The sequence below is a fragment of the Megachile rotundata genome, chromosome 8 (assembly GCF_050947335.1).
Source record: "Megachile rotundata isolate GNS110a chromosome 8, iyMegRotu1, whole genome shotgun sequence".
NCBI lineage: Eukaryota > Metazoa > Arthropoda > Insecta > Hymenoptera > Megachilidae > Megachile > Megachile rotundata.
The window spans coordinates 6,793,457-6,821,442 of NC_134990.1; the positions used below are offsets into that span (position 1 = coordinate 6,793,457).

At 31.2% G+C, this 27,986-nt stretch overlaps 1 protein-coding gene and 1 long non-coding RNA gene across 12 annotated transcripts in view; one reads left to right on the forward strand and one right to left on the reverse strand.

Moving 5' to 3' along the window:
* Frl (formin-like protein) overlaps positions 1-27,986 on the forward strand; it is an 87,245-nt gene that overhangs the window by 41,717 nt on the left and 17,542 nt on the right. For 6 of the 11 annotated variants that reach the window (XM_012287974.2, XM_012287973.2, XM_003704420.3 and 3 more), the window contains 2 exons: positions 19,515-19,598; positions 26,432-26,518. In XM_012287974.2, the coding sequence (XP_012143364.1) occupies positions 19,515-19,598; positions 26,432-26,518 (171 nt within the window). Of the gene's footprint in view, positions 1-16,364; positions 16,387-19,514; positions 19,599-22,275; positions 22,297-22,853; positions 22,896-26,431; positions 26,519-27,986 lie in introns of those variants that run through there. The other 5 variants (XM_076535044.1, XM_076535046.1, XM_076535043.1 and 2 more) reach the window with 3 other exon arrangements.
* LOC105662795 (uncharacterized) lies at positions 23,766-27,710 on the reverse strand. The gene is made up of 5 exons (XR_001096330.2): positions 27,359-27,710; positions 25,597-26,585; positions 25,251-25,529; positions 25,022-25,139; positions 23,766-24,831 (listed from the first exon to the last, which is right to left on the reverse strand). It is a non-coding gene; the product is annotated as an uncharacterized LOC105662795 (long non-coding RNA).

Here is a 27,986-nt window from a genome sequence, read left to right on the forward strand (position 1 = left end):
TCTTGAAAATTACTGTAATTTTACAGAACGTAATTGCTATTTATTTTTTTAATAATTCTCTTAATAGATTTTATGTAAGCAATGGTCATATTTAGTAATTTAGACATTTCAGTTTTCACATTTATTAATTTAATACATAGTATTTAATTTTTTAGTTGAGGATTTCATGACTTGAAAATTTAAAGATTTTTTACAGAAATACAAAAAATTACAAATCCATAAAAAATGTATTAAACACAAATAATTGATAAATTTACAAATAATTAAAAATTTTCCAGTGTAATGCAAAATTAAAAAAAAATTATAAATTTGTGAAGAATATGGAAACTTAAAGAATCTATAAATTTTATATAAAAATGTAGAAATTCAAAAATCTTAAAATTTGTGAATTTAATATTTAAAAAATTCACTAATTTTTCCATGTACACACTGATAAATATAGTTTCGCGATTCTAAACCTGTAAACTTATCCTTTAGAATCCCTAAGACTGAAGTGTAGCGTTACCCCAGAAGGATCAGTGTTTGAAGGACGAAAAGAACATTCTATTCTCGTTCGAAACGTGCATCCGGAATGTACGGAAGTGACATTTCCTTAATCGTGAGTCAAGTCCCAGAAATAATCTACTGAGAAACCGCTTTATGCTTCATTTTTTCCTTTAATTGCGAGTTTCATAAAATATACTGGAAGGCAAAATATACTCGACATTCGATCACATTATTTGTGACAAAATTATGAAATTGAAAAATGTATATGTATTCAAGAATATAAAATCTGTATTATGTATTCTTTGTGTGATACTTCCAAAAGAATAACAGGATATTATCTGTGACAGTGTGGTGGTTTAGAATTAAGTGCTTTTATAATTTTTAATGGAGGTGTATATGAAAAATTATTTTTTATAAAAATTTGTTGCGTACTATTGTGTTAGATACAATTTTATTGTGATTTACAATGAAATGCTTTTATAATTTTTAATAGAGGTGTATATGAAAAATTATTTTTTATAAAAACTTGTGTATTATTGTGTTAGATACAATTTTATTATAATACAAATTTGATACATGTATAGTGCATTAAATTAAAGTCTGCTGTATAAACATGAATTGTATAGAAATGTATTATATACATCTGTATTATTTGTATAAACATTTAATATACATATACACATCTATTATATACAATTTGACTATACATAAATGTACCATATACAAGTACGTTCTATACAAATATATTACATACAAATGTATTGTATAAAACTTTATTATATACAAATCTATTATATAAAAATTATTTATTTAAATATTTATTAAATACAATTCTACTATATACAAATGTATTTATGTACAATGGCATACTATTCAAAATTAATACATATAATTATGTATATAAATATATATTATTGCACACAAATACTGTATATAAAAGTATTATACAACATTCAATTATAAATACATTTATTAATTGTTGATATAATAAATAAAATTAACAAGATTAAAATAAATAATATATAAGAATATTTTTTAAATACAAGTTGTATACAAATGTGTTACATGTAAATTTACAATATTATATGCAAACCTACTATGTACAAGTATTTTATGCACATATGTAAGTTTTTTTATTATAAATGTATTTTACATACAAACTGTATGTAAATTTCTTACATACAAATAATGAATTAATATAAACATAAAGTACTTAATATAAATTACACACAAATATTTTATGTGTACATATATTATACAAAATCCATTACATATAAGCTTGCATTAGAAACAACCTGACTCCTTCCATATTTTACACGCCGTTTTACTTATTTTTACCCGTTCGGCTCACTCGAGCGTTAATTCTATTAGTTCACGATGATTAACGAGCGAACGTACTAATTAATAGAAGAAAGAGTTCAAATTGTAGTACAATCGTGTAAATTTCAGCGGGCGAGTAGAAAGCAACCTGCATTCGATACCTCGGAGTTGTTTCGCGCAGGAAGTAAACTTTTCCTTAAAAAATCTATATATCGAGTGGACGTACAATATCCCCCGTTTATTTTCCTCCCCCTTTACGTGCAATATCTATTTATAGGAGGAAATAATGGAGGGGCAAAGACAACTGTACGACCGTGCACGTTATATTCGATTTGATTAGGTTCGTTGAACCTGCTTTTTACTTTGTAATTGTACTCGCTTCTGTTATGGTATAATCCTTCCGATGGGCAGATTATCTGCCCGGCGAAGATCTCGGGCAATGGGCGTGCTGTGGGTCGTGCGATGGGATGATAGATACCGAAACAATATTTCTAGTTATTGAGGTTGGGTGCATATATACATGTGTAAGGGGATCTCAAAATTTTTATAATTTGAGAATAATTCTGTTTTTGTTATATAAGTAGTTTTGTAATATTTCTGTAACAATTGTATAATAATTTTATAATAGTTTTACAATAGTTCTACAATCATCCTACAATCATTCTTCAATTGTTATATAATCATTTAACACTAATTTTCTATTGTACAATAATTCTATAATAATTCTACAGTGATTTTACAATCATTCTATAGTAATTCTGCAGTCATTCTATAATTATTTTATAATTATTCTACAATAATTTTACAAGTATTTTATAATTATTTTATAATTATTTTACAACTATTATACAATTATTATAATTATTCTACAATCATTTTTTAATAATTCTGGAATAATTCTATATCAATTTTATAATTATTTAATAATAATTTTGCAATCATTCTGCAATCATTTTCCAATCCTTCCACAGTAATTCTATAATCATTCTATAATCATTCTACAATGATTCTGCAATTATTTTATAATTATTTAACAATGATTTTATAATTATTCTACAATCATTTTTTAATAATTCTGCAATAATTCTATAATTATTCTACACCAATTTTATAATCAGTCTATAATAATTTTGCAATCGTTCTTCTTATTTTACAATCATTCTGCAATCATTTTCCAATCCTTCCACAGTAATTCTATAATCATTCCACAATGATTTTACAATCATTCTATAATAATTTTGCAATCATTCTACAATAATTCTAGAATCATTCTTCATCTACTGGTACTGATTTTCCATCACGTTTATGATAACAAATTTTCACATATTTGCAAATGCATTTACACAAAATTCTTAGGATCTCCCTAGACGTCAGATTACATTAGGATAACAAAAGATACCCGACCCTAACCTCCTGCATTGATTATTGTGTAAAGACTAGCCAGAGAAATATCGAAGACTAACAGCTAACCTAAAGCTAGGTTCACACGACCATTCAATCCGATTTTTCCACGTACATACGGTTTTATCAAATAGGAGACAGCAATTCACACGCGAGTCATCCGTTTCGATTGTTTCACGCTACTCGATTGTTGATATGCACTGCTACAGTCTAAATTGTAAACAGTCACCATGGATCCACGTTGATACTGTAGACAGCATGCACGGAAGTCATGTTTGTCTAACCAAAGAGCCAGGGATACAGGAGACGACACTCCAGGCGGCACCTTTGATGTTCAAAGCCTGTCCCTTTAAATTGGTTGTGCAGACGAGCGGGAAATTTAAATCAAGTGAATCTAATTTCACGTCAACCTGCAATAATTAGAAATCTATTTACCATATATTTTCTGTATATTCATAATATTGTTTTTCGAAGTATTTACGTTAATTTTGCAACATTGAAAAGTTGAAGAAGAAAGGAATATACGAAAATGATTACTGTACAAAATATATCGTAAGCGTATAATATACAGTGTATAATATAATATATATGAATATAAATATTCAATATATATAAATATATTGAAGACGTTATTTGCAATGATTGCATGCCAAATACAGTGGGGTTAACCTGCATGAAACTAGCTTGGTGTTTTATGGTGTTGAAAGAGAAAAGAATATATCAAAATGATTGCTCCACAAAATATATTTGAAGAATATGTATTATGGAAATGATTATTACAAATAACTTATAACAAAATGAAAACCTATTTATCACAAAATATTACAAATAAATTACTGGTACAGGTTAAACCGTTCTTCGTTGGCCGCCATACTTGCACTCTCTGCGCATGCGCGTGTCGAAATGCGCGTCAAAATCGCATCCCCACCCCGCTTCATTTGACACGGGTATTTAAATTGGTTGTGCCAGTGCTCTCTCTAAAAGTAGTTTCCTTTTCAGAGTGTCACTGTCCTTGTTCTTTAGTGTCAACAACGTAATATAAAAACAAATGACACCGCATCACGTTCGATAAAACCGTTCCGATTTTTTGAATTGCACTGACAAATTCGTTCAGTATATGAAAGAATATTTCTCGAATACATTTTACTGCGTGAATTCTGTCTGAACAATTTAGTACACAATATATTGTCACGGTTTCGTTCGATAAATCTCGTATACGAGAAAAGTCTGTGAACCTGGCTTAACTATATGAACCTTCTAAAGAGAATCGCTTTCTACGATTGATCGTCTCGGGAATTTCTTTTTCTGTTGTCGACCGCACTGGCGCCGTATCTATGAAGCTTTTATGGGATATTAAACCGACAGAGACTGTGGTCTTGTTACGATACCATCCTCACGAACTGGAATTGTTTTTTCTCTCTGTTGTTATGTACTGATAGACTTCCGGAAGTTCGATCGAACATATGACATTTTGCTGAGTGCGGTTATGTTAAAGGCTGTTTTGGATATTTGGTACTTTAGGATTTTTCCAACTTTCTGAATTTTTTTTTTTTAAATTTTTGAATTTTGAAATTTAAGTACTTTGGAATCTTGAAATTAAGAAATTTTTGAATTTGGAAATTTGGAAATTTCACTTTCAAATTTGGAAGTTTGGAAATTCTGCGTTTTTACATATTGGGAGTTTAAAATTTTTGAATTTTGGATTTTTTGAATATTGAATTTTAGATTTTGTAATTTTTGAATTTTGAAATGTTTGAATATTTAAATTGTTTATTTTGAAATTTTTGAACAGTGAATTTTAGAATTTAAAAATTTTTCAGTTTTACTATTTTAAAATTTGCAAATTTCAAATTTTTTAATTCTAAAATTTTGAACATTCAAATTTGAAACTTTGTCTGTATTTCTGCAGTACTACTCTGGGAGTTCAGTATGGTTAAAGTAAAAACTTAAAAATTTTTGGATTTTTGAACTTGTAAATTTTTACACTTACATTTTGGTATTTCAAAATTTGGAATTTTAGAAATTTGAAACTAGAAAATTTTGAATATTACTACTTAGATAATTGGACATCATAAAAATTTGTAACGTATTTCCAAAATTTTTTTGAATTCTAATTTTCAAAAATAATGTGACAGAAATAAGTGTATCACAAAACGTTTGCAATAAATAATCTCTATTCATAACAAGTTGTAAAGCTCTGTACTAAATACCATAATTACATTCGTTATTACTTCTCTGATTAATATGTATAGCAACAATTTAAATGCCGACACGATCGCACAATCACTCACCAGTCCAGTTAGAATATACGATGAACTTTTTTCACTGTTCCAATAAATTACATTTCCCGAGATCTAATATTTGATTTAACATCGCGGCAGTAAAATCGCTGGACAAATGTGGGAATTAATTACGATTCCGATAAGAAAACATCGTGTGAAGATAACGCGTGTAAGTATTACGGTATTAACCCTTAATTACCTCGGTTTTGAAGTATTACATGTATTATGAGTTACATTGGTTTTTAATGCGTAATCACTATCTTTTTATCGTTTTTAGGTCATTGTAATGTATTTATTAAAACGTTTCTTGTAACAGATTATGTTAAACACTGATTAAATAGATTATTTAATTAATTATATAGACACAGTGAGTAACATGAATAACATAGAGACAGTGTGTATATGCGTAGTACATTGTGCGCATGCGCATTAAAGTAAACACACTCATCTTTATCTTAAAACACATTTTTTATTTTCTTTAGTTTTAATAAATATAACTTATGAATGAAAAGTAGAAAGTATAATTTATCCATTAAAATATAAATAAATATACTAGCTTCAGTAGGTATATATTTGAACAATACCTTATTTAATATTTAAGTAATAATTAAGTGGAGTATTCAGTCAACTGTATAAAGTAAACATTGCGCATGCGCGTAGCGTACACTGTCCATGCGCGTTGAAGTTACATACGCTGTACCTTATCCAAAAACACATTTTTTATTTTCTTTAGTTTTAATAAATATAACTTATGAATGAAAAGTAGAAAGTACAATTTATCCATTAAAATATAAATAAATATTTTAACTTCAGTTGATATGTATTTGAACAATACTTTATTTAATATTTAAGCAATAATTAAATAGAGTATTCAATCAACTGGATAAACACACAATACCCATGCGCGTCACATACACTGCGCATGCACGTTAAGGTTACATACGCTATACTATTCAGGAATATATTTTTAATTTTTTTAACTTTATTAAATAAATATAACTTACATATAAAAATATAAAATAGTATTTATGCATTGGAATACAAATAAATATATTAGCTTGAGTAGATAAATACTTGAACAATACCTTATTTAATGTTTAAGAAATAATTAAATACAGCATTCAATCAACTGAATAAACACACAATGTCCATGCGCGTCGCTCATACTGCGCATGCGCGTTAAGGTTACGTATGCTATACTATTCAGGAATATATTTTTAATTTTTTTAACTTTACTAAATAAATATAAAATAGAATTTACACATTAAAATACAAATAAATATTTTAACTTGAATACATAAATACTTTAACATCTAGCTTAAACAATTTATAAAATATATGATTAAGATTAGATTTAGAAATTCATAAATCTCTAAACATCCAAACACGTAGTCAAAATTTTTAAATAACCAAACCTTCAAACTTTTAAAAGTTCTGTTTATACATTTCTTTAAATAACAAAAAATTCTTCGATTTAATGCAGTATTCTTTTAACAATAAGAGGAACATTTTTTTTTAATTTGCAAAAAGTTTCCCCAGTTTGCGAGAGGGCAATTATTTAACGATTACTGGAATATAAAACACAGAACCAGACGCAGTTTCTAGCGTTACACGCAACGCTGCTTCAGAATAATGAAACTCGTGTTTTTAGGCCAAGGGTCACCGGAAATGGAGATTAGAAAGGGCGTCGAGCATTATGCGACGTTAAAAACTGAAAATTTTATTTTCAATACCTAATACATATTAAATCAACATATTTTAAATAACAATTCATTTCAAATGAAACTATCACATTTCACAAGATTTATAAACAATTTTAAGCATCAAATTTTTATTTCATATTCTAGTTAAACTTAGTTTTTAGACTAATAAATTAAAATTAACAAGTTTCTTTCTACTGTCATGTACTTTTGTGTTGTCCCTGAAATAAAGCTGAAGCATATATGAATCACAGGAAAATTTGAGATCTGTGTGTCAGCACGTACGTCACAGAATTTTCATACACAATACATCAGCAAAATGACGAAACTTTTTAAACATATATAATATAATATATTTCGTAAAATTAATTTCTTTTGTTCAAAATACATTCCTTCCGCATCAATAAACCGCTACGCACGCTCACACAATGTTAATATAGATTTTTCTATTTCGTTTTGCGGAATTAAACACCCTTGTCACAGCTCCTTGAACTTGTGTAAGTGTCGCGTAGAAGTACGGCGCGTGGTATTACAGCGCGTGGAATTACCACGCGTAGAACTACGACGCGTGGAACTATGACGCGTGGAACTACGACGCATGAAATTACGGTGCGTGGAATTATGGCGCGTAGAAGTGTAAGGTACGTGGAATTACGGCGCATGGAATTACAACGCATGGAATTACGACGCGTAGAACTATGACGCGTGGAACTACGACGCATGGAATTACGGTGCGTGGAATTACAGTGCGGGGAATTACGGCGCATGGAATTACGACGCGTGGAATTATGGCGCATGGAATTACAACGCGTGGAATTACGGCGCGTGGAATTATGACGCGTGGAATTACGGTGCATGGAATTACAACATGTGGAATTACGACGCGTAGAACTATGACGCGTGGAATTATGACGCGCATAACTATGGTGCATGGAATTACAACGCGTAGAAGTACAGCGCGGGGAATTATGGCGCATGGAATTACGACGCGTAGATCTAGGACGCGTGGAACTACAACGCGTGGAGTTACAGCGCGTAGAAGTACGGTACGTGGAATTACAGCGCGTAGAAGTGCGGCGCGTTGTATTACAGCGCGGAGAATTAGGGTGCATGAAATTACGATGCGTGGAATTACGACGCATGGTGTCATAAAACGTTCCTTTTATAGCTAATTTCAGTTTTGGAAAAAGGAAGTAATCACATAGACATAAGTCACAATTTAGAGGATGTTGGAACAGACTTGTTTTTTCGCCAAAAAGTCACAAACAGTGACAGTTCATATGGTGCGTTATCATGCAACAGAAACCAAAATCCCGGCGCTCGATATTCGGGCCTCACTCGAGCGATCCTCTTTCACAAATGTTCCACAACACCCAGATAATATACGCCATTAACATTTTGTCCCAGTGTAACGAATTCCCGAAGTATAATTCCTTTGTAATCGTAAAAGTAAATTAACATTGTCTTCTCTCGGGACTTCTGGATTCGCAATTTTTTGATTTTGGAGAGCCTGGAGATTTCCGCGTAGCACTTTGGCGCTTTGTTTGCGGTTCATACTTGAAGCACGTCTCATCACTAGTTACAATTGATTCCAGGAATGTACAGTTTCGTCTGGCTGTTTTGATAGGATCCTCGCAATATTCAACTCGAGCAATTTCTTGCGCTTGCCTGTGATTTTGTGACACGGTGACCGAAAGGTTCTGTCTTAAACGCTATAAGTTTACAATTCGTTGATCGATTCCAATAATATGTTTTGTAGGGGAGGCTTTCAGATAACATATTTTAATAGATGGCGCTTTTCCTTAAATTTAGTTCCGTTACTTTTCGCATACTGGTGAAAACTCGGAATATGGATACTTGACACTGGCCAGGCTTAAGATCTTGCATTTCAATCAGTCGCGAGATCGTCTTTGGGTCTCGTATCGCCCGCGGTCGCGCATCGAACCATGACAAACGGATCGTTTCGCAATCATCGGTGTTCAGAGCCAGTCCGGTTCCTTGGGCCGTAATGCAATCCGGGGCAAATGTAACCCAAGGATTCGTCGTTTATTATGTTAGGAATCCGAGCGTGATTTTACGAGGCTTCTTACAGGGCCTCTCCCCGTGGACGCTGCTGTCCTTAGCCAGGTAATAACACGATTTACACGAAACGAATGTGCCAACCTTGTCTGATTAAATTGCCGCGTTAAAGAGCCACGGGAAAAGAAATTAGCGAAATTGAATGGTGGCAAAATTGAATTTTTTTGGGAAGATAGCCATGGATTAAACTTTATGGAGCCCGGGGCTAATTCTGAGGGCTGCACAGAGCAGCTGGTGTGATAAATTTACAGTGGGGACAAAAGCATTCGTAAGCTTGAAATATAGAAATAAAAAGAACAATCCCGGCGATTTCAAGTCACTTCAAGTTACTTATTGCCTTTGGTTTTGGGTCATTTGTTGCTGTAAGTGTAATGTTTAAGGGAGGCAATAGCTTTAGAATCTTAAAAAATTACAAAACTTTTTTTTCTATAAAATGTTAATGTAAGATTTTAAAAATATTGTCTCAAAATTTTAAAGTGAAATACGAAGCCCTTTTGAAGTTATGGCCGATCAGCGCCGCGGGTATACACGCGTTCAGTGCGGAGGACTGAAACTTTAAACGCGTTTTTCTCAAAACTACGTTTTTAAAATTGGCGTGGCTGATAACTCAAAAACTAGTTTATCTATCGCGCTCAAATTTTTTGCACATATCCATGACAATACTATCTAACATATGAACCTAAATGTATGAAATAAATTGAACATTAAAGTCCTTTTTATTGCAAAACATTGCACAAATTTTCAATAAAATTCAAGGTTTTTCTTTAAAAGCGCGCCATTTCTTCAATTTTACATATATTGCACATTTCTCAGGTTCATCTACTAACTGTGAATGTTAGTTTTTGAAACATTGTCTGCAAACTTGCTTCAGACCAATGTATCTAAAGTTCTAGCTCTTGGGTTCTAACCCACGCCGATTCACGAGACACTTTCAGAAAGGATTATCATAATTCCGGTATTTTTCAATATTTTGCAAAACAGAAAATATTCTGTAATAGGCAATAGTTATAATAAATTATACCTGAAATTTCGAAAATGCAAAATAAAGGTGTCGTATACAAAAAAATTCACAAATATCATCTTATTCTCATCTGCCTAAAGATATTGCCCCCCTTTAATACGTAGCTGTGTATGATTAAATATACTTATTAATATTATAGAAAATATTGTCCTGTTGTATTCCTATACTTCAAGTGTACGAATACCTTTGTCCCTCACTGCATGTAGATATAAAATTAATTTTATTTTTTATGGAGAAGAAAATTACGCATGAAATTTTATTTTATTTATTATCTCCTCAAGATAAATAGCTTGACATATTCTTCTTTGTAGAATATTTTCATGATAAGTCATCGACCGATATGTTACAAGTTGAATTTTTCACCACCCTTAAGTTCTTTTCGTTTGATACGCGAAATGACAAATTTGCTTAGATAAATCTTGAGAAGGTATCAATAATATTGACAACTTTCGGGTCCTCGACATGTCACTCGGTATTACTGGACTTTCGGATACCGAAAAGATTGGCTCGAACCGTTTGCTTCTTTAAGTGCACTTCGTAGAGAATTAAGGGGGACGTCACTACGAAGAGGAGCTTTTAACTCGACCAGTGCGGGAGGAATCTGGTAACACTGGTTTGTTTCGCTCTATTGCAGTGATGTTCAAGAATTTGCTCTCGTGGCGGCGTTTTTATCGCCCGTGGCGTTATGGTACAGGCTCCTGTAACCTCGATAAATAAGGGTGGCGTATACATGGTCCGAGCAGCGTGTAAAACTGGACACTGCGTGATTCCTTATACAAATATACGAAAAAATATACAGTAAAATATTTGGCTGAGTTTTCAGGAAAATCCGGAGATACTGCGTTCCTTCGCTGTTATGGCAACATATTTTGTCGGGCAAAGTAAACGCGTATTGTGCTTGCAAGTTATGTGTACACAGCACACGATGCTTGTGCTCTAAAGAAAAACACGAACAAAATTTTCAATGGAATTTTGGTTTTTCGGTTGCAAAATTGCTGAAATCGTCCCCGTTGTCGGATGCGGGGCTGTGCTCGTCTAATTTACCGAAGCATGTACCCTCGGTAACGTGTTTCGACTTTTCGCTTCCTTAACCTTTTAGGTGCGACGCGCCACTATAGTGGCTCACTCTACTGACTCATTCGCTCACCGTACTCCGCCGTTCAGAGAGATAGCCCGCGCAAAATTCAGCCGTACCCAAGACGTTAAATGCGTAATTAATCGCTTGCACCGATTGCTCCTCACTTTCGATATCTTTACCGTATACTTTTTCTGGAATGTATTCCCATAAATAAAAGTCCAGGTGTGCGTGGTCTGTGAAGCTTGTAGGCCAGATCGTCCTCCGCGTCCTATCTAATAATCGTAATTACCATTTTCAAATGTTACATTTCGGCGGAAGTGTACTGGGACACGCGTTCACGTCGCGCCATGGAAAATAACATACAGAAATTTTCAATCTCAGAAATTTCAAATTTACATATTTTTTAATTAGACTTAAGAAATTTATCTAGTGAAGCATTTTTAATTCGCTAATATACAAATTGAAGAAGGAAAAATTGAATTTTTTTAGATTTGGAAATTTAAACATTGCAAAATTGTTTAGGTTTATGGATTGGGAATTGTAGATATTTTTAATGCTGACTTTCTTTTTTTTTTTTAACTGTTATTTCGTATATGTATACCAACATAAAGAAGAAATTGTACAGCCATGTTTCGTAATAAGTATTATTTCACACGTTATGTTCATATATTGGAAAGCTTGCAATTATAAATAGAAAAGGAAACGTACGTACGTGTACTCAAGTGCAACGTAGCATATCTGGGTTTATAAATATAAGAACTCCCAAATTTCTAATTTCTATTTTCTAGATCTTTGAATATTAAGATTTTCAAAATATTACGTCTTAAAATTGTTAATTGCTAAATTGCTATAGATTTCTCTATACCCAAATTTTTTAATTCCTGACTTCTAAAATTTTTATATTCCTATATGTTGTGATTTTATTTATGGACACACTAAATAAAACATGTGTAATATGGTTGGCCAACACTCACTTTATTGAATAATTGAAAAATAATAATATGGAAATAAAAATTATATAATAAGAAAGAAAACACATGCTCTTTACTTCATAACACTCTTCATATAGACTGCAGGTGAACACACTAGGTAACATAAACACGGTAAAAGAAAGCTAGTAATCTAGAAAAACAAAAGAGCCTGGCGCTCTATTTAAATTGTATATTCGCCGTCATTGACCGATTTCCAACACTATATAACTAGATCCCTAGATCCCTAAATATCTAGATCTCTAAATTATTAAATAACACAATTTCTAGATTCGTATATCCCTAGATTTCAAAATTTATGAATCTAAAAATTCGAAAGTCACTGAGTTTCTAAGTTAAAAAAAATTACTAGATCTCGAAGTGCTAAATTCCTAAATTCAGAAATGTTTAAACAGCCAAATCTGCAGATTTCCCTATTACTAGAACTATAAGTGTCAAATTCCTACATTCAAAAATGTCTAAATATTCAAGTTCCTAGATTTCCCTATACCGATATTTCCAAATACCAAGGTCTCAAAATTCCTCAATTCAAAAGTTACTAGATCTTCAAATGTCAAATTCCTAAATTAAAAAATGTCTAAATACTTAAATCCCTAGATTCACCTATTCCAAGGTCCCCAAATTCCAAAATTCAAAAGTTACTAGGTCTTCAAGTGCCAAATTCCATTATCCCTAGATCCCCAACCCCCTAGATTGCAATATCCATAATTTCCCAAATACCAAAATTCTGAAATTCCTAGATCGTCAAAACCCTAGATTGCAATATGCATAATTTTCCAATTTCCTAAATCCTAAGATTCTTAGATTACCAAAACCCTAGATTGCAATACTCATAATTTCCCAAATACAAAATTTTGAAATTCCTAGATCGCCAAAACTCTAGATCGCAATATCTATAATTTCCCAAATACCTAAATTCTGAAATTCCTAGATTTCCAAAACCCTAGATTGCAATATCCATAATTTCCCAAATACCTAAATCCTGAAATTCCTAGATCACCAAACCCCTAAATTGCAATATTCATAATTTCCCAAATACCTAAATTCTGAAATTCCTAAATTGCCAAAACCCTAGATTGCAATATCCATAATTTCCTAAATACCAAAATTCTGAAATTTTTAAATTGCCTAAACCCTAGGTTGTAATATCCATAATTCCCCAAATACCTAAATCCTGAGGTTCCTAGATTGCCAAAACCCTAGATTGTAATATCCTTAATTTCGCAAATACCTAAATCCTAAAATTCCTATATCACTAAAACCCCAGATCAGTGATCCCCCAGATTATTACATCTCAAATCTCCTTTTTTCCTCATCCTCAAATCTTGAAATCCTTAATCATCCCTCAAAATCCCTAGAAATAAACGTTTCATGAAGCGTCCTCACTCCTACCTTAAATTTCCCCTAGAAAACCCTGATTAGCCTCCGAGTGAAGATATTGTACCACGTTCTATAATATTTCAATAAAACAAAAGGATGTATAATTACCAAAGCAACGTTCACATAGGTTCAACAAACCGAATCGAAACTCAAGCTGTTCCAAATGATCAGAAACCGTAACTAAGCAAACATCACCTTACCTCCGGAAAATTACTAGCTTTTCCTTATCCGGCGCTAATAAACCGTCGTTGCAAAACGAAAGCGGTTTTCATACAACTTCGGTTACATCGCTGGAAATTGTAATTCATTCTCGTTATCGTGCGAGAACGTACATTTTCTTCATGCAGCGAGCAAAGAACCGTAAAGAAAAAGTCATCGAGCCGAGATTACGTAGACGAGTTGTATCGTTATCTTCGAAAGATCGATAGGAATTGATTTAACCCGTTAACCCGGTCAATTTTCAATCGTGAGAAAGTCATTTCCTTCATGGAGAAACACCTGATTCGGGTCGATCGTGATCGAGTCGCGTGAAACGGCATGGGATCATTTTTAGATGGGGATTTTTTGTAATATAGGGAAAATAATATTTGTGAGAGTTTATGGTGATAGTGGGGGTTTAGGGGTTTCAAATTTGAAAGTGGACAAGTTTTGGAATTGAGCAATTTTAGAATTCAAAAATTTTGGACTTGAGAAGATTTAGAATTGGGAATTTGGAATTCAGAAGATTTAGAATTGGAAATTTGGAATTGGAAACTTTCGAAATTGGGAAATTGGGAATTGTGAATTTGGGAATTGAAAAATTTTAGAATTGAGAATTTGGGAATTGTGAATTAGGAATTGAAAAATTAGGAATTGTGAATTTGGGAATTGAAAAATTGTGGATTTGGAAATTTGGGAATTGACAAATTTTGGAATTGAGAATTTGTGAATTGAAAAATTTTAGAATTGGGAAATTGCGAATTGACAAATTTTGGAATTGAGAAATTGGGAATTGAAAAATTTTGGAATTGCGAAATTGGGAATTAAAACATTTTGGAATTGGAAAATTGGGATTAAAAAATTTTGGAATTGAGAATTTGAGAATTGACAAATTTTGGACTTGAGAATTTGGAAATTTTTCAATTTTGGAATTGGTAATTTGGGAATTGAAAAATTTTAGAATTGGGAAATTGCGAATTGACAAATTTTGGAATTGAGAAATTGGGAATTGAAAAATTTTGGAATTGCGAAATTGGGAATTGGAACATTTTGGAATTGAGAAACTTTGTAATTGGGAAATTGGGTTTGAAAAATTTTGGAATTGAGAATTTGAGAATTGAGAAATTTTTGAATTGGGAAATTGGGATTGAAAAATTTTGGAATTGAGAATTTGAGAATTGAGAAATTTTGGAATTAGGAAATGTGAATTGACAAATTTTGGAATTGAGAATTTGGGAATTGAAAAATTGTGGAATTGAGAATTTGGGAATTGTGCAATTTTTGGAATTGGGAATTTGGGAAATGTGCAATTTTTGGAATTGAGAATTTGGGAATTGAGAAATTTTAGAATTGCAAATTTGGAATTGGAAAATTCTGAAATTGGGAATTGAGCTATTTTGGAGTTGTGTAATTCAAAAACTTGATAATAAGCACCCCAAAAATTTAGTCACTATAAAAATCATCAATTATTAAGATCCCTTGGGTGAAATGTATGTTAACTTTCATCAAGATAAAAAACTGTATAAATTAGTTTGCGTTTCATCCCCTGCTTATTTGTTGTTGTACTTTATTTTTAATCCAATAGCTACTTATCGAACATTCGCAAATTTAGTGTTAAGACTTCCATCGCATCATGCAGAGGCGTATATAAAATTGTAATTGCAACTTAGTTCGCGACGGTTGTTTTCAAAGTTGGCGTAACTGGTGATTTATGTAATTTCTGGGCTGGAACGCGATATTCGCGATTCACCGTTCAGCAGAAACACCGTATGCGTAATGTATACATCGTAATGTACATGGTGTCCCACTTTTTTAACACCATATTTCATATGCGAAAACAAAAAAGATGTTATGTTAACACAGGTTCTTCAACACTTCGAAGCGCTTGTGGGTAAATAATAAGATGTGCGCGATTTCATTAAACTAGTCTTTAATATGAATCACTATTTACAAAGATATTTACAAAATTCGAAGTCGTTCATATTGCTTTTAAGTTTCATTCATGAAAATTTCACTGTGCATAAATTTTATCAAAAGGAAATAACTTCAGCACGAAAAATTATATACAGGATATCCTAGTATTTTACCGATAAACTTTACCGAAATATTCCATACGCAAAAGTAAGGAAAAGATGTTATATTAATGGAAAGTTTTACATACGTTGAAGCGTATGTGGGTAAATAAGTTGCACACGATTTCAACACTATTTACAAAGATATATGCAGTTGAGGAAAACAGTAATGGTTGATGGACAAAGAAATTCGCATAACACGGAGATGAGACAGTTTGACGTCACGGGTAAGGTCCTGCGTGTACGAGCGTCGCGAGGAGACTGACCGAAGGAAAAACAAATATGGCGCCTAGCAACGGTTTTTGAAGACGCGCGATTTCGGGAATATTCGATTTCGAGGTGTGTCGATCACGAAAGACGTCGCGAACTTTTTCCCACGCGTGAGTGTTCAGAATATTATGGCGAGATCCGCCACAGATGTTATATTGACGTAGAGATTTAAACGCTTTATTAAAAAGTTATAACAAAAGTACAAAATGACTATGGACCGCTTTGTTTTTCAATGCCAAATACAGTGTGTTCTCGACGTAAAACTTTACCAGCATGTTCTATGAATAAAAATGATAAAGTGTTATATAAACGTAGACTGTTAGATGTAATCGAAAGATTACGAGGAATATACGAAATAATTAACGATTTCATCCTTTGATACTACATACGAATTCTTGACTTTCTTATTCTTTTTTAATAACATTTAATAACGCATTCGGGAGCCTATGCTCGTCTAAACATTTTTTCTTATTTTTATGAATAGAATATTCTAGTAAAGTTATTAGGATAAAAGTGTATGCAATATCGAACAAGGTAATCCGTCGTTATTTTGTATTTTTGTAATAACTTTTTAATAAAGCGTTCGAAACTCTATATTGATGCAACGTTATTGTTTTTATGGATAAAATATGATAATATAGTTTAGCGGTACAAAAGTGGGACTCTTTGTACGTGTGAATATGTACGTGTATCGCGAATAGTGATGTCATGCACTCGTGGCTTCCGCATCCGCTGTTTGATAATTATTCGTTGACTATGCTCGTCTTTAACGACGGTTGCGTATCCTAAGGCATAGCTAAGAATATTATCGTTTACTTGATTTTCTTCGCCATCGTTTATAATTTATTATCGACTGACGGACATACTCCGTCTTTGTCGTGGGTCGAATTAGATAAATCATATTACTGTTTCTGTATTTCTGACTGTATATCATTAATGTCAAAATATTAAAATATTAATTTCTTATTATTTTTGAGATTTCAATTCTTCGAATTTTTATGTTTAAGAATAGCAAGTTAAAAATTTGTCATTTCCAAATTATCAAATTTTTTTATTTCCTTCTTTAATCCTTTAAAACGGTTCATCATTAAAATGTCCAAATTCTGAGTTATTAATTTTGAAGTTAAAAAATGAATCTATACTGTAATTACAAAATTTGTATAAATTGTGGCCTTTTTCATTTTCGCGCCTTCATATCTTTAATTTTTTAATTTATATATTTGTAAACTTGAGAATTTGAACATTTAGAAAACTGAAAATTTGAGTACTTGAAATCTGAAATTTGAAAATTTGAAACTTTGAATATTTATCAATGCGAACCTTGAAAATTTGAAAACTTGAAAACTTGAATATTAGAAAACTGAATACTGGGAAAATTGGAATACTGGCAAAATTGAATATTTGAAAAATTGAAAATTCTAAATCTTGCAAATTTAATTCTTGTAAAATTCAATATTTGAAACATTGAATGCTTTAAAAATTGAATACTTGAAAACTTGTATATTAAAAAATTAAATACTTGAAAACTTGAATATTTAAAAATTTTTAAACTTGAAAATTTGAATATTTAAAAACTTTGAAACTTGAAAATTTGAATATTTAAAAATTTTGAAGCTTGAAAATTTGAATATTTAAAAATTTTGAAACTTGAAAATTTAAATATTTAAAAAATTGAAAATTTAAATGTATAATACTTGAAAACTTGAAATTTCAAAAATCCAAAAGCTTGAAAGCTTAAAAATAAAAAAGTTCAGAGTATTTAACCAATTAATTTGTGTTATAACCAACCAATTAAAAGTAGGAAGTCATTAAAATCTATAAGTGTGTCATCGATACGTTCACTTTATTTTAATTGCAAGACTAAAAGATAAAGTGAATATTGAATATTAGTACAGTTTGATATTGAAGATGCTTTGTGAACACTGTAAACTTTGTTAATATAATTATCGTAAAAACTTTTGATCATATATGAAAATACGTTGAAACGATGAAAGTGAAGGCCACTCGATAAAGTCAGCAACCCTCCCTCGGTTCTTTTTCACGACCTTTGTCGATGACATTCATTACCCTAACGAGAACAGTTCAAACAACGAGGGATGCCATGAGATCTCAGCGTTTGCATATTTGACTAATTAGCGGTGTACCTTAGACAAAGGGGAATTAATTATTTGTTTAATTTAAGTTGGTTTATTCCCTAAATTTAGTAATTTTGTTCATTAATAATGAAATATTTATAAATTGCTGAAATTATCATTTTTTATGTGATTTATTAATATTTTTGTTTTAATTTGATTTAATTTGAGTTGATTTTAATTCGGCAGTTAATTTATCATTGTTTATGAATTAATTTAACAAAATATGTTAAATATTTAAAGTTTTGACTTTTGAGAAATCTTAAATTTCTATATTTTTGTTTTCTCAAAACCAAATATCAAAATTTTCGAATTTCGAACAATTTCAAACATTCAAATTTTCGCTTTTTTGAAAATTTGAAATTTCCAAATTTTTTACTTTTCAAAAATCTCATTTTTCCAAATTTTGAGTTTTCAAAAATTTCAAATTTCCAAATTTTTTACTTTTCGAAAATATTAAATTTCCAACTGTTTGACTTTTCAAAAATCTCAAATTTCCACATTTTTTACTTTTCAAAAACCTAAAATTTCCAAATTTTGATTTTTACAAAATCTGAAATTGTCAAAAGTTTTGGATTTTTGAAAAATCTCAAATTTCCACATTTTTGACTCTTCAAAAATCTTAATTTTCCAAATATCTCACTTCTAAGGAATTTCAAATGTTCACATTCTCAATTTTTCAAAAATCTCAAGCTTTCAAATTTCCGACTATTCAGAAACCTAAAATTTTTTAATTTCCAATTTTTTTTTTAAATTTGATGTTTCCAAATTCCAAAATTTTCAGCAGTTTACAAATTTTCAATATTAATTTAATATTCACTATTAAATTAAATGAAATTATTATATTAATTAATTTAATAATGAATATTAATATTAATGTTAATATTACGAATATTATTATTAGATCATGAATATTACCAAATTTAATATTCATTAAATTTAAATGTAACTGCTTAAACTTAATTTGCATTAAATTTAACTAAATCATGGTCTTATTTTGTAAATTCATTTGTCCAAAAAGCGGATAAAATGAGGAGAAAATGTAACTGTAACATGTCGAATACCATAAAATGTCGAGACATTAAAATGCAACTTTGATCTTTCAGGCTTCAATGGATTTACCTCCGGACAAGGCAAAACTTTTGAAGCAGTACGACAACGAGAAGAAATGGGACATCATTTGTGACCAAGTGAGTACATCTATATACTATATACATATAAAACAGCCTTTTCTATACGTCAGCATTGATAAATGAAACTATTTATAATATAAAAATTTTACTTTCACCTTTAATGACTTAACAATTAATTTTATTAATGAGTTATTTGTTAGCAACAATTAAATTCAAAGTTAAAAATTGACATGGTTAAAATAAACTTGAATGAACCAAGGCTTTTTGCCATAAAATAAATAGGAATATTTATTTTTCTAAATTTTGAAAATTCTATATTTTTAAATTACTACATTCTTAAATTTTTGGTTAGAATTGTCAAACCTTCACATTTCTAAATATTTAAGCCTAAATAAATTGTCAAATATTCAATTTTATAAATTTTCAAATTTTAACATAAAACTTTTCAAATATTAAAATTTCCTATATTGTCAAATTTTTAAATATCCTCATTTACAATAAAAATCTTCAAATTCCTAAATTTTTTAATTCTCAAGTATTCAAACTTCTCAAACGTTAAAATTTTTCAAATTTCCCTCCAAAATATCCAAATTTTTTATTTCACAAATTTCTAAATTCAACTGCACGCTCGAACTAAAATTTTCTTCGTTCTGTAACATGTTCTTCTTTTCGAAAGACATTGTACCGTACGAACAAATGATCGATTAAAAGAAAGAAAGAAGTCGGCGGAGGATCGTGGGACGATTTATAAAGCCCGGGTCGTGTACCCGCATTCATTGGTCGGCGAGGAATTGAACGGATACGAAGCGGGCAAAGATCTCGGAACGCGCCGATTAACAATAAGTTCGTCAAGTTAAAGGCCGATTACGTCATTCTTATAATTCGTTACAATGGCAGTCTGCTATCAATTTCGCGAGAAACGTTTATGAATGACAGCATGAAAAATTTCACGTACCGCAATAAGATCTACAGTTATTCACATTAATATTCGTATACAGTTCTATTCCTTCACATTCTGAAAATAATTACATTAAAATTCGATACAAATTTTCCATATGGACTTCTTGGTACAGATATAGGAATTTACATATTAAAAAATTTTTGAATTTTTAAATGTTTAGTCATTTTTACGAATTAAAAAATTTTTTAATGTTCAGTCACTTTTAAGAATTTAGGAATTTTTAAATGTTCAGTCATTTTTAAAAATTTAGGAAATTTTAAATGTTTAGTAATTTTTATGAATCTAGGAATTTTTAAATGTATTCAAAAATTTGAGTCCGTAAAAATTTGTGAAAAACAATTTTTATGAATTCTTATGAAGAATGTTCATGAGTCTCTTTGTAAGTGAACACGAAAGATTATAGGTTCAGTATAATGCTACTTAGGCTGCAGACATTTAATGAACGAATGCAGTATCGTCGTCCAGACATATATCGCCCGTAATGGCGTACACGCGTCTGCGGGGTTATGCTTAAATGGCTTTAATCTCGAGTTTAATCGAGGGCGAACGAAAGTGTCGTCGAGAAAGACACCTCTTTAGAGCAGTCAAGGATATGGATTATGAAAGACTCGTTAAATGTATCTCAAACATACTTAAAGGTTTCTTGAAAAATTTGATTAGATACAACGAAGTTTAAGTAAAAAAAGTCTCTAAATTGTCCACTGTAATATTTTTCTTAAATTTTACATATTTCCCTTTATTATATTTTAATATTGTATATATTTCATTTTATTCTTTTCTAAAAAATATTTTAGATCTTAAAAATTTATTTTATAATCTAACATCAAACATGGCGTAATTCGGGACTGTATTTGCATTAACTTATTAGGATAAAGTCCTCGTTCGTTTTAAAGCGGTTAGTTTATTAGATATAAAAGATAAATTCCAAATAAATATATTCTGAATTACATCGTAGTTTCTCTCATTTTAATAAAAAAAATGTTATAAATATGTTAGTAAAAGTTTCATAATAAAAACAATAAAAGAATGGAAATATTTTATATTTACATTAGGATTCTACCACTAGTATGTTATTGTTTATGTTTGGGACGTTTCCGTCGCTCGCTATGTTTCTACGCTCAGCAAACGTCGTTTAATATTGGAACAACACGATATAAGCATGTCAGAACCGAGACATTCACTTATTTTGAGGTTTTATTATAACCAAAACCACTTTTTTCGGGGCTTTATTATAATCTTAACCACCTTTCTCATTCATATTTTGACAGTTCAGCCATATTTACGATTTTGACTGTCAAACGTATCACGTGATTATCCGAATTACACCGAAGAAAAACGATATTACCCGATGTATCATTACTCGTATGTTTACCGCGAATCTTATTACAGTAAAACGTCGATGTAAAGAAAATGCTTGAAATTACGAATATGTATGTTCTGAATTATACCGTGTTTGAACTCACTTTAATCAGGAGAATGCTAGAAATATGTTGATAAATATGTGATAGATAAGTTTCCATAAAAGACAGAAATAAAAAAGTTTCTTTTCATTAGTATTGTTCTCCCAATATATTATTGTTCTTCTACGTTCGGACGTTTCCGTCGCTCGCTACTTTTCGGCAAACTTCGTTCACTGTCGGAACAACCCGATGTAAACGAAAACTCGAGGCCGAAAAATCCGCTTATATCCAGATTTTAGTACATGATTGAAACGCTTGAAATTGCAAGTAAATATATATTGAATTACGTCGTGTTTGATCTCGTTTTAGTTAGTGAGATGTCAAAAATATGTTGGTAAAGGCTTCGTAACAAAAAATACAGTATAAAAGAGTTTTATTCTTGTATTAGAATCGTGTTACGAATATGTTACTGTTTGTATTCGGTCATTCGGACGTTTCCGTCGCTTGCTACGTTTAGCAAACTTCAGTCACCGCCGGAACAATGCTTCCGATATAAACGAAAGTTAAACCCCAAAGATTCTCTTACATAACGTTTGAGTTGACTCGTATCAAAATGTCGAAGGAAAGTGCTTTGAATAATATTATTAAACGCGAGATGAAATCTTTTAGAAAGCTTCTGCAGCGGAATGGTTTAACGCATGCATTAAGTCAGTTCTCTGTTCCGGAATAGCGGAAGAAAAAGCTACAAAAGGGCCCCTGTAAAGAGTTCAGCCAAGGTTTTTGCGGTTTAGGTGGACCACTTGCCTCGTTAAACCGAGAAGAGCCAAGCAGTTAGGGTGGAACTCGTCTCGAGTGGAAATCGCTCCCTTTTCCCGTTGCAAGCTTCGCTAGAAAGAATGGTAGAAAAGTATTAAATGGATTTGACGAGTCGTCTGGATCGACGAGAACAAGATGCATGAACAATAAATGACTCAACAACCGGAATTTATCGGGGTTATTAACTATTCTTTTATTGCAACAACGGGTTTCGGCTGAAATTCGTTCCTAGTCTCATAATTAGTCTCAGATGGTACGACAGGAGAAATAAATGAGAATGAACGGTTTGGGAATTAAGACTTCTTTCAGAATAAACTTTTCTAACGAACGTTCAGTTCAGTTTGGCTGAAGAAGAAAGTAGATTAACGGAATATTGATTGGGGAAGTTTCAGGGGTGAATTTTTTTATTTTTAGATTCTTATTTTTTTAACGAGAAGTCGTTGCTAGACAAATTTACAGTTTACAGTTTTTATACTTCTAAATTTATGCGAGGTAAATTTTCCAGGGGTCAAATGATTAATGCAGCAGTTAAATTAATTGAATTTTTTTATATTTAGACAGTGTAAAATTATAACTAAAGATGTTTATTCAAAAGGAACAAATTTTTACGTTCAGCAAAAATTTTTACAAGTTTTACAAATTACGTTTGTGGAAGGTAAAATTATGAATTAATTAAATTGTAAAAATGTTCATATAGCCAATAATTCATTAATATTCATGACATGTCTTAGTTATTATTATTAACTAAATATTAAATATTAATTTAATTGTTTTCATTTTGACTAAATTGATTTACATATTAAATATTAATAAATATTATTGCCTTATGAATTAATTTAATTTTGGTCATGTAACAAAGGGAAACAAAGATGATAATATTTTGTGGAATGAAAATATTTTATTTATAGTATATTCATTTATTAAATCACGATTTTTTTTTCTCTTAAACTAAATTTGTGACTATAATGTAAGAAAAATTATTAAAAATATATAAAATTTGAGGTTATGTTGATATTATGACAAAATTATTTAAACAAAATTAATAAGAAATAAGATTAATTGGAATCTTCTATTATTTAATGAATCTAAAACGATTTTATTATTTAAAAAATGATATAAAATTAATTACAAATTCAACAGAAAATCGGTTACTTGAGTTATTATGAAACTAACTTAAAAACATTGAATCTTAAAGTATGCAATAATATTTTCACGTGATATAAGAAATCATAAAAACTTATAATTATATCTATGTAAAACTAACACATTTTGCTGTTACATTTTGATTAGTTTGAACGTTAAAAATAAGCAGAAATATTATTAACGAAATTCCCACTTAATTGTTAATTACCAGACTCGTTTGAACATTAGGACATTCGGCTTACGTTTCATTGGTACGATCAAAGCACCGCCATTACCCCTTGCTGAGCATCAAACGGTCTAGAAATTGCAAGTTTCCTAATACATATTATATTCGAAATGGAACAAACTTGTAGACTGAAGCTATAGGAGTTAATATTAGCACAGCATGATTCGATTGATGCCATCTTTAATTCAATTATAAACGAGCATCGAAGATTAATTTGTAGAAGCATCGAGGATCAATTTATACGAGCTGATGTAGATATAATAAGCTGCGGTTTAGTTTAACGCGATTCGACCAGATATAATTTGAATCACTGGATCTTGCGTGTTCACGGATGTTTCAGTTGCGACAAAGTATCGAAGATGCCGTTGCACAGAATCTGTCGATGAAATAGGATATTCTCGAGGCGATAGGGTTGTCTGTTCGAGTCGTCATCGATGGTCCGTAGCGATTTTTGAATAGGCCTGTAAGGCATGTGGGTAACACGACACGGATGTAACGCAAGCCGTGCTATTATACGATACAAGAAAGCGGGCCGCAAAAAAAGTGTACAGCATCCCTCTTTCATCAGAGAGGGACCGTACACACGTGGTTAGGACACAGTAGCGATCTCAAAATTTTTCTGTCCATCGATGTTCAAATACAGTGATTTCCAGATATATAGATATAGTTAGGGCCCGTACATGACTCTATATACTCAGATAGGATTTTTCTGAGAATTTACCAATTTCATCTGATCACAAGTATCTGTAAGATAATAGAATGTTAAATGTATAAATGCGGAGATCTGGAAATTTTAAAGATTTTGAATTTATAATTTTTCTAATTTTCATATTTACATGTTAGAGAAAGCATGAATTTATACATATAATTTTTATCAATATAAATAATTATAAATTCATGTATTTACTTAAAGAGAATAATAAAGAGTACTTACAATAAAGGGAAGATTTCGTTGAGAAGAAAGCAGTGCAGACATAAAAAATTTAACAATCACCCAGTAACATTGATGCATATGAGAAGAATAGAAAGAAGCTGTCGTGGGAACGTGCCGCCTGAATCGAGTCCAGCAACAGTGTAAATAAAATGATGAAGATAAATCTCGCAATGTTGAACCAACATTTACAGTAATTACAAGAAAAAGAGCATCTTTGAAAGGAATTTACCGTTTCGCGTTCCTCGGCAGAATTACGGGACGGGTAACGATGATCCTTTGAGAGCCGTACTCACGCGAGATGAAAGTGTATCCGAAGAATGAGCCCACATGCGTGAAATTAGCCAAATTAGTGGCACAGCCACGCATTCACGCGGCCAGACACGCATTTAGGAAACCGTGGGATATTGTTCTACGTTATGCGAGTGTAGGAAGCTACTGGAGCCTCGCCCATTAAAGCCACCGAGCGTGGAATTGCACACACCCTGATTACAAAGCCATTCGTTTGTATCTGAAATTCTGAAGCTGGAACTCATCTTTCCAAAGGACCGAATAATTTTATCTGCTATTTTACCTACCTTTTATATACAGTATCCGAGCTGTTTATTTTGAAAATGGGAGAAGTCCATTTTTTGTTGCTGTTTGCTTACGTTCTGTCGTTCGAACGTTTTTGTCGCTTGCTACTTTTCTACGCTCGGTAAACTTCGTTCATTGTCAGAACTGCATGATATTGGCAGAAGTTTAGAGTCGAGAGATTCACTTATTTCGAATCTTTATTAGAATTATAATAATCTTGAATCTTTAATCACTTTTTTTCAATCGCATTTAGACGCTTCATAGCAGTTTACGATTTTGACGGTTAGATGTATCACGTGATTATCCGAATAACACCGAAGGGAAACGAAGTTATCCGACGTGTCACTATTCGTCCTTTTACCGCCAAATTACTACAGTTAAGACATTGGTGTAAAGAAAATGTTTGAATCTACGAATGTGTTCTGAATTACGTTGTGTTTGGTCTCATTTTAATTAGGAAAATGTCATAACTATGCTGGTAAAAGTTTCCATAACAAGAAGCAAAAAACAGAATAGTTTTATTCTTTCATTAGGATTCTTTCACCGATATATTTTTTTATATTCGGACGTTTCCGTCGCTCGCTACTTTTCTGCGTTCGGCAAACGTCGTTCAGTGTCGAAGCTGCACGATGCACATGAAAACTCGGATCCGAAAAATCTGTTTATATCCAAACTTTACTGCATGATAGTAATACTTGAAATTACAAATGAATGTATTTCGAATTCTGTTGTCTTTGATCTCATTTTAATCAGGAAAATTAATCAATTATTGTAATCGTTCACGAAACTTTTATTGCGGCATTAGCACTTTCGTAATCTATTTGATGTTGTTTCCAGGAAAGGGTACAAGCGAAAGATCCGCCGTCGCATTATTTAGCAAAATTACGCACCTATCTGGATCCAAAAGCATCACGAAGCCATCGAGTATGTTGCATTTATTTTTATTTATTTGTATACCTTATGTGTTCATGTTTTCGTCTCCTTTATGTTACTACGCGAATTGAAACATAGAATATCGTACTCAAATTTGCATTCGTCATTGTACAATTAGAAAATCATTTATTTAAACAGTTTTAAAAAAGAGCATTAATTTATCAAACACAGTGTTTGATAAATTTTCATTTTTAATTCGATAATCATCACAGTGTGATTCATAATAAAATATTGTTTTCTTCAGCGTTTTATACAAGATCATCATTAAAAGTTACCAGTGAACTGAGTGCAGCCAGTGATGGATTGAATAGAGGATTCATTCATAGTGAAATGATAATAAATAGGGTAACTGCCCTTAATACAGAACATCTGATTTCAATAATTTGACACAAATAGAGATATGTTATCTTTTTATTGAAACTGTTGGTAAAGCTTGACAAAATTAATTATATTTGTATTTGGTTAATTATCTATAATTTTTAATTTTAACATGGATTATATATATATACAAATTTGACTGGAGTTTAACAAAAATTTAATAAAAAATTATGGTAAAAAAAATGTCAAAAGCAGTGAAATGAGTTGAAAAAATAATAGAAAATTTGTGATAAATTTGGAAAGAAAAATTAATTAAATAGCGTGATAAATAATTGAAATTATACTGAACATAAAAGAATATTTTATCAATGAATTATCCACGATGATTATTCACAACGATGTGTAAATTTGACTCAGTAAACAAGAAACGTAGTTTTTATAAAGTGATTCTCTAATTGTTTCAGCTGGTAGAGGAAGTAATGTTATGGTCTCGTGCTCATAAATTGACCTTACCACGATTTTCATACTTCTAAGACAACTATGTACCATATAATTGTCGTCAAATACATGTGTTCTTCCGATGTATCACGTAGATAGCGAAACAATTTTACATTGAATAGAATACAAGCAGTCATTAAAGTAACTAGGTTAGATATACCAATTACACGTGTTCCAATTACTGACACTTTGTATTAAAATTATCCACATAACAATTGTTGGGTTTCGAAATGAACTCTACGATTTTCTCCTTTAATTTAACAATTAATTAGCTATTTACACTACACGTTTTTATTATTCGCCTTCCAAATCTATTTAGGCCGCCATGTGTCAATTGCGAATCGGCAATCGCCTTGCACGCCGTAAATCGTCGAAGATTGCCGAATTGTTCCGAATGGCTCGGTCGTCCTGTCGGAGACATACTGTTCCCTTTTAACAGTGCATCCACAAAATTTATGATTAAACTTTGTCTTGGAACACCACCTTTTTTCGCATAATCTAATAGTATTCAATAAATATAATTTCAATATAGAAATTCATTCGTTCAAATGTTATATGTTGTTGAAGTTTAACATAAAAACATTAAGAAAGATTAGATTTTATAAAAAGTAAGAAAATTGAAACACAATCTTCTACCAGCTGA